At 26.2% G+C, this 9,249-nt stretch overlaps 1 protein-coding gene across 3 annotated transcripts in view; it reads left to right on the forward strand.

The window, feature by feature from the left end:
- LOC106793117 (zinc transporter ZIP1-like) overlaps positions 1-9,249 on the forward strand; it is a 24,497-nt gene that overhangs the window by 5,606 nt on the left and 9,642 nt on the right. Inside the window, exons 1-7 of one of the 3 annotated variants that reach the window (XM_014759770.1) lie at positions 281-764; positions 2,254-2,531; positions 3,042-3,209; positions 3,665-3,817; positions 4,022-4,183; positions 4,697-4,904; positions 5,247-5,373. In XM_014759770.1, coding sequence (XP_014615256.1) covers positions 2,320-2,531; positions 3,042-3,209; positions 3,665-3,817; positions 4,022-4,183; positions 4,697-4,904; positions 5,247-5,373 — 1,030 coding nt within the window. In that variant the 5' untranslated portion in view covers positions 281-764; positions 2,254-2,319. Of the gene's footprint in view, positions 1-280; positions 765-2,253; positions 2,532-3,041; positions 3,210-3,664; positions 3,818-4,021; positions 4,184-4,696; positions 4,905-5,246; positions 5,374-9,249 lie in introns of those variants that run through there. The other 2 variants (XM_014759772.1, XM_014759771.1) reach the window with 2 other exon arrangements.

The raw sequence follows: 9,249 nt of genomic DNA on the forward strand, positions 1-9,249 counted from the left end.
GAGTATTAGTAAGGTTATGTTTCATGTCTTTATATATTAATTAGATATTTTATTATATTATATATTATTATTATACTAAAAATTAAACATTAAATTAAATATTATTATTATATTTTTTTGTATTATATTGAATGACTTTCGCTCTATCAGTGTTTCGCAGTACTTGAAAAATTTTATTCGAGTTTGTATGTATTTGTATATGCATCTACACACTCACGCTCGCACGCGCGCAGATCTATATATATATATATATATATATTTAATACCTTGGAAGCTTATATAAAGAGACAAACATACTAAACGATGTTGTGCACGTGTGATAGCTCCTGAAAGCAGTACCAACCACGTTTCTATTTAGGGGAGAAGGGGAAGAGTGACTGTTATCGTGATCAAGTGTTGACGACAACGACGGCGACTATGACGATGATGAAAATGACGACGTTGACGACAATTTAGAAAACGATTGTGTGAGAATCACGTAAGACGATATCAAAGTGAATATCGTACATATATATACCGTTGATTATAAAAGGTTACTCGTTTAGTATATTACCCCTCTCAGAACTAACAAGTAGTTAAACATATATATGATTCTACTCAAAATCATACGTAGATATTAAACATTGTATAGTTCAGTGGCGTAGAATAGTAAGAAATTCACCTGCGTGCTACTTGTAAAAAGTGAAAACGAAGATAAGGAAAATAATAGGAAGAAAGAGAGAGAGAGAGAGAGAAAATTCAATCGGATTTCTAATTGTTACAATGTACGTATAATAATATAGGTACTTATTGTTGCAATGTATTTTTTTTTTTTTTTCGAAATTTTTCACACATATCATTATTTTATTTCTTGCAAAATATTTTATATAATTTTTCGCACAAAGTTGTAGTTTTCGTTTCTTTTTTTAAATTTCTTTCTTTTTATTTTTTACATTTCCTATAAATATATGACAAAAAATATTTGATTTTTTAATTCTCTTTTTTAAAAACTTTTAAAATAGGGGATTTTTTTTTCTTTTTTTTTTTAATAATTATCGATGTTTTCTGATGTTGAAATTTGGATTTAATTGTAAGAATAATATTGAAACATCTTTGCAAAGGTCGTAATTAATTTTATCAAACCAACGTAAGAAACTGTTAATATTATTGACAAACTATACAGAGAAATTTCCTATTAAGAGAAAAAATAATTTCGTAATCGATAATAAATTGCATAACAATTCTTTGGTTATTGATAATATGACGTAAATGAATAGATTGATATTTAATGTTTTTCGTAGATTTAACGCGGAACTATTCAGGATTTCAATATTAAAATCTAATTTAATTTAATCACTATATTATTAAATAATTTACGAGAGATAAAACTCGTAGTTGACGTTCTAGGCAATAACGCAAATGACGAATTATAGAGTATACGTAGTTGGCAGTCAACGTATTAACTAAATAATGTTAATCTCTAATATCTCCCCATTTTGTACTAATCTTTCATAAGCGGATATTAAGCATTTCCGATAAAATCAAAAGAGCGTATTAAAAGTTTGCGTCAATGGTTAATCGCGAAAAGATAATCACGATTTATTTCATATAATTCAATTCCAATTTTTATCTTTGAATATTACCGAAAAAATTTATTTCAACGAAAATAAAATTCGATATCATAAAATATTTCATATATAAACGAATTAACATAAATTACAAAAATTAATTTCTTTTACTTGTTCTGTGATCTCCATGGTCGGCCATCTTATTTTATCGAATAAAACATAAATGAAAGAAAATATAATTCGAACACAGAAATATTAACAATAAAATATTTTTGTATACCCATCCACGTAATTAGGATACTTTAAATTCTATTATGAAAACATGTAATGAAGCATTCCTTTTTTGTCCAGACATTAAAAATCTGACGGACAAGATATTGTTATTAAGTTACAGATAAAGATTAGACACGTTATGGTCCTGATGACAGCACACGCGAGAAATATTATACACAGTTTAGTTTTGTCGACGTAAAGTAACCTACGATAAAACTCTAGCGAGAAATAATTCTAGACAAATAAAAAATTTTCGATAGGTCGTAAAATTACAAATTTATATTCTGAATTATGTTTCAAATTTTTAACATATTAACGAAAGAAATCAATAAATATATCGATAATTTAATTGAATATTTATAAACAAATTTCATAAATAATCAATACAATATGTTTTTTTTTCTTTTTTTTTTTTTTCTGTATATTTTTACAGCAACAATATTCTCGTTGAAAAGAGGGACACATAACTATAAGGAAAATTTCAAGATCATCCGTAAAAATGGCAGAATTGTATCATGGTCACGATCATGGACATGATCATGATCACGATCATGATCACGATCCAAGTGATGTAGATACTCAAAAAGTATTAATAGCTAAAGCAGTAACTATGGTAGTTTTATGTTCTGTCAGCACTATCATGGGAATATTTCCAATGCAATTAGCTAAATGGTTGAAATGGAATACCACGGGAAATATTCAAAATCCAAGGTGAGTACACAAATCAATCATTAAATCGAATCTTATGATATAACTTGTTTTCTTTCTTATCATTTATTAAAATCACTTTTTTCGATCGTCATCAAATGTGAGTAAATTTTTGACAATCGTATAAGTTTTAAAGAAAATTAATACGTTTAATATGATATATTGTATTCGTATCAATTATCAGATTTATATCTAATATCTTACATAACAATTTTATCCAAAAAAAAAAATTGAAAATGATAAAAAAATATAATAACGATCATTTTTCAAATATTTTTATCAATGCAAAGTTAAAGACACGTTAACATTTATTGAATAAAAATCATGTAGATTCATTTAAAAAGAAATTAGAAAAACATAATTTTTATTAATTACACAATTAAAACATCAGAGTTATGTTTTCTCAAATTTATTTTTTAAATGGACTTGTATACATCAATTTTATAATAAACGATTCAAATATCAATGATTTTTTTGTAAATTATCATTCATTTAATTTATGTGTGTTCATAGGTCAACGCAAGTGGTGGGTTTACTTCTTGGTTTTGGTGGAGGTATACTTTTCTGTACAACGTTTCTTCATATGATACCGGAAGTCTCCGAAGGTGTAGAGAATCTCATGTCAACGGAGAAATTACCAAACCTTACATTCTCATTGGCTGAGATGTTAACGTGTTGTGGGTATGTTACGATCCGTCAAAGTAATTTATGACTAGTTCTATTTACATAAATCTTTTTAAATGAAACTGATAATCCAAAATTGTATATATTTCAATTTGTTCAAATTAAATATATAATTGTAAAATTGATTCTACGAGATAAAGCCAAACATATGATAAATATTTATATGTTTTTTCTATTACGTAAGATGAGTCAAAAGTTATTAGATAACTTTTTCAAATTAATTATTGTTTTTGAGTCTAATGTTTGTTCTATTTATACAAACACACAAAGCAAAAAAATAATTTAAAAAGTTTAATATAAAAATAATTGATTTTTAAAATTATTTAACAAATTTTGATACCCAAGTAGAAACTTTGAATTAATTCTTTATTTAATATTTTATTAAATGTTATATTTTTTACTTAAATATGATAGTTTGCAAAAATACTCTCTATTATTTAAATACTTTATAGATTCTTCATTATGTACCTGGTCGAAGAATCTGTTCATACACATTTAAGAAATCGAAAATCGAAAAAAGAACAAGATACTAAAAAGGACGTAAATCGTAGCACAAACGAACTCGTAGAAGATGGTCAAACAGTCACGAATGGCCATTCACATACGTAAGTTTCTTTTTTTCTCACCTATTATATTTCTATATTTATATATAATTACAATTGTTTATTTTCACTTAACATTTCTATAAATAATTTACAACTTTGTCCTATATAAACAAAATAATACATAAAAGCTTTCCTAAAAAAGAAAATAATAGAAAAGAATTACAAATAAAAATGCAAATTCAATTGGTTACTTCTATTATGCAGAAATGGTCATGGTCATTCTCATCATATACCTGAAATAATGGACATCGAAGATGACTTTGTGATAAGTTCTCTTCGTGGATTACTGATAGTACTTGGTTTATCCGTGCATGAATTATTTGAAGGTCTGGCTATTGGTTTAGAAAGCAGTGCAAGCTATGTATGGTAAATATGATAAAAAAATAAATTTTCTAAATCATGACTACATAGTCATGCTTCGATGATTTCTAACTCGTAATTAACGATAATACATGTTACCAAATTTAGCAATTTTTTTTCTTAATTAACACATCGTTAAAATCGTAATTAAAAATTACGTAATTCTTGAAATATCAAAACTTCATGTGCATATTCTATAAAAAAGAAAATTAATGTTACAAAATACTATGATACAATCTAACGAATTCTTTAAAATGTATAATTAATAACAATGAGATTGAATTATGAATCTAATTTTTAAGATATCAAATTTTAAACACATATACGCGTTCTATGAAAACAAAAAAATTACACGAAATAGTAAATAGGGTTAATTTATTTATTGATGAAAAGTTTTTATTTTAACATGGAATAATTTTGGAATGATTACTAAAGAATAGGTTCAAGACTTTTCAACCTACCATCTTGTATATCTACGTACATATTTAATATTAATTTTTTTTTGATTGTTTCTTTCAGGTACATGTTTGCTGCAGTAGCAGCACACAAATTTGTTATAGCATTTTGTATCGGAGTTGAATTAACTGCAGCTAAAACACGACGTTACCTATCGATAATTTATGTTTGCACATTTGCTATAGTCTCGCCCTTAGGCATTGGAATAGGAATGATACTCGTTGGTGGAGAAAGTGCAGCTGCTAGTGGACCTCTAGCTGTAATTTTACAGGTTCGTTCTAATCTATAATTACACGTTTGAAAGTTACATTGTATACAGATTGAATAAAAAATTTCTAACTAGATCAATAATTTTCTTAGCAATAAGTATAACTTTAAAAATCAATAATTTGTTTCTATGACCACACTTGTAAGCTTGTAATTAAGCTTACAATTTATAAGTTTATAGTTTTACTATTTAAACAAAAATTATTCTAAAAATTCTATTATTTTTAAAATCGCTTTTAAAATATTGTTAATTATTGTTGTTGTATAATGATTTTTTGTTGTTGTATTAATACTTATGAAAATAGTATGAACATTATATAAATATATTTTCATTTAATTTGAACAGGGTCTTGCATCTGGGACACTTCTCTATGTTGTTTTCTTCGAAATATTACAAGAACATCGTACGGGGCTTCGTCAATATTTATCAATCCTCGTTGGCTTTCTCGTAATGTTTGGACTTCAAATGTTAAGTAAGTACATGATACTTTTTTCTAAACTTATATATTATATTTATTATTTGAAAACACGCGATAAGACATAGATTAAGTAACTTTTACTGAAAACTTTTTATTCACGGTTTATAACTATAAAACATTCTAACGACCTAAACGCCATACGAAGCAAAACATTTAATGGTTAGTATGATTAGAAACCATGACACATATAATTAATTGTGCATTCTCAACTCTTTTAGTATTAAATTAATTAATTTCTTTCTTTTTTTCTCTAAAAATGAAATTAAATTTAAATTTCAATATATATATATATATACATGAAGATAAGTTGAAAAGTCATTTTAGTGAAACATAGAAATAATATTTTTTTTTGGTCAAACTAACTTTATTTTCATATTTTTTTAAATAAAAGTTTGATTTGTCGAGTCGTAAGACTTTTCAATCAACCCACGTATATATTTATTTAATTACTTATAATTTATTTATTTACTTGTATTTATTCTTTTTTATATTACTTTATTTATTATTACTAAAATAATATATATATATATATATCGAATAATATAATAATTAATATATATATATTAATTACACATGAAAATAAATTCCTGTTTAAATCAGAACTTTACTATTAATTAATTAATCGAGATACTCATGACCGTCACGAGAATGTAAAGCAAACATTTCATCGCGAGTTCCTTATTTTTTTTTGTTTAATTGTTAGTTTGCACTATCTATTATCAATTGTCAGTATGTAATTAATTACTGGTCAAGAGACACTTATCAATCAGAGAAAATACATTTTTACTATTGAACACTTATATGTGTGTGCGCAACGCACAGACAGATTACATATTACTTACGTTTACACTTACATCAAACTAGTCAGCATCATCGAGGCTAACGCTCGATAGAAATATTTCTAAAAAAAAAAAAAAATATATACATGTTTGTGTAAATATTATTTCTTTGAGTCACTTGAATTTACATTTCAAGATCGTTACTCATGTTTTTGATCCTAAGGCATGAATATTTTTACATACTTGATTGCATGTGTAATCCGATTAATGACCGATTATCGATTTGAAATTCGATAGCAATTTGAAAGTAATTGAATAAGTATTTAAATACTACTTAATACTGCTTTCGTGAATTAACTGAATTATACACTTTAAAACATATTTTAAATGGAATTAAAAATACACTAGGTATGATTGTTTTAAAAGTTTAAAAAGAATCCTACTGACTTCTTCTTCTTCTTCTTCACGATTTTATTCTCATTGAATGTTAAGTGAATGAAATAAGAATCGTCAATTGTTCTTCCTACTGATTTACATCAGCTGATTTGATTCATTCGTTTAACATCTTATATAAAATCTTATGTGATTATTGACTTTTGATCAAAAGTTCAACAATATTTTTTTTTTTACTTTAGTATTAACCTATCATTTATATGAAAGTAAACTCGTCATTTATCTGTACATTTATATTTATTTATTTTTTAACTATGATATATGTACGTACTCGTATAAAATTAATATTGAATATACCTTAACGTTTATTTTTACAAACGTCATGTAAATACGTTTGAATTCATTTCGAAATTATGAATAGAAAAATAACAAATTTGATTTCATGACTTATTTTATATTACAATTATTTATATTATAAAATAAATGACAGAGAACTAGTACTTTCAACGCGGTATGGGGTTGAAAAGTCCTAATAAAAAGAAGAAGAAGAAGAAAATGATAAAATCAATTTTTTTTTCATTTTTATAAATCGTAATATAATATACACTACTAGTTAAAATGATTTTACCATCATTCACAAAATAATATAAAAAGTTGACTAATGGCTATTTCAATGAAGCTTCGATAAAATTGAAATATTTTCTAATAATTCTATAAATTTTGTATCCATTTTGCGGTAAATTGTTTCTAATAAAATCGATACATGTTTGTTGATTTTAGCATGAAAATAAATAGCTAGCAATTTATTTCATTTATATTTATTCTAAACATTTTATAATTGTTCTACTTGATCAAAAATAATTTTAAACGATAGCGTGAATATAATTAAAAATGTAAAATAAGAAAACTAGTAAAAACAACTTAAGTATTATTTTTGTACTCATCGTATTGATGTTAGAGACATAAAAAGAAAATGGTCGCTTCGTTAAATTTACGGGAACACTCAACTCCTTCCGCTATTATCTCCGATGAAAGTGAACGTGGGTCGCCAACCGCCAATATTCGTTCGCGTTTTAACGAACACAGACTTCTCGAATTTGCCTCCTTGACGAATACATAGGCGGCTTCCTGTATTAAACATCCCACGAAAAGTTAACAATACACAAATGTTATTTTGTTTGTTGTTACTGTTGGTTGCAACGTCTTGAAAATTTGTTGGGAGGGGTGGCAGCAGGTAGAATAAAAACAAAAACAATAATAACGAATATATACAGTGAACATAAGTTCTAGCAACGACACATGAAACTTGACGCACGATATGCAGAAATAATTTTAACTAAAATTCTGACGCGCAAACGTTAGACGCACGAAACAATTTCAACCATTTATCTCATTGACGTGATCTTTAAGATAAATATTTTCTTTACAATTCTACTCTTACAATTTCAATTGTTTCTCATAGATATTAAAATTATCAAATAGAAAGTTGTAAAATTACGAACGAATGAGATTCATTACACAAATTAGAAATATAAATAAATGAAGAGATGAATGTTAGAATAATTACTAAAATTCCTAATGAATTTATAAAAATCAATCACTCCCCTTTTTAAGTTTCTTATTAGATTTATATTCTTTCACAATCTTAAAGAAGTTAGTCTAAAAATTAAAAAAAAAAACAAATTAATTGTTTTTAAATCACACTTAGAAACCTTTAATCAACTCTATACTTTCCAAAAAACAAAAAAACATCGTTTAACTAATTCGTCGAATAATTTATGAAATATTTTCTATCTCCATTCCACCATCATTTTATTTCAAATCGAAATCAATTTCAAATACAATCAGGTTGACCGATTGCAGAATATTTTCGTTGTGCATTAAAACCAGGTTAACGCAAAATATCAGTGTTAAATGAGATAACTTGGAGGATAATTATGAAATTAATGATTAACAATAGAGTAGATGAGTCAAAATCACACAAGCATGGCTGACAATAAAAGAAAATTCGAAACAAAAGGATTCCATTTGCCAATTAATCGAAGGGGGTTACGAAAACAACTGCAATAGGAAAAACACTCCGGAAATGAATGTTGTTATAGGAAGTTAACGAACACGTTAAACAACGATGATGATCCCGTACCTTTTTTTCCGTATCGTTGATTCGCCATGGTGTTTTGATGGTATTATATTAACGAATGAAGCTGACGGTTTGCCTTTCACTATGAAACGGCCTTCACCCGTCCGTCAGCTCGACCGATTTACATGCAACTTACATACATATCTGTGTGTGTTTATACCTATCTGTATAATTATATATATACACACACACGCGTATTACTAGCTCTCGCGAAAATCCCGTTCGTGACCTTTCAAATTGAAATTAAAGAAAGTTCGAGATAGAGAAAGAGGTAAATATAACGAAGCAATGTTTCTTCTAAAAATTATGACACACCATTTATTGCATAATACAGGGTGTCCCAAGAATCCTTTTACTGAGAGACTAAAAATCAAATATAAAATCTAAATTGGATTAATAATAAAATTAGAAAATATTAAGATTCATTTCAATATATATATAAATCATTAATTAATGTTTTTAAAATAAAAAAGTATTAAACCTCCGATAAATAATTTCTAACTCAAGTCACGAAACATCTAACACATTTACTCATTACTCTCATTATATATATAATCA

This window comes from Polistes canadensis, unplaced genomic scaffold (genome assembly GCF_001313835.1).
Source record: "Polistes canadensis isolate GaletaPanama2010 unplaced genomic scaffold, ASM131383v1 scaffold_11, whole genome shotgun sequence".
Classification (NCBI taxonomy): domain Eukaryota; kingdom Metazoa; phylum Arthropoda; class Insecta; order Hymenoptera; family Vespidae; genus Polistes; species Polistes canadensis.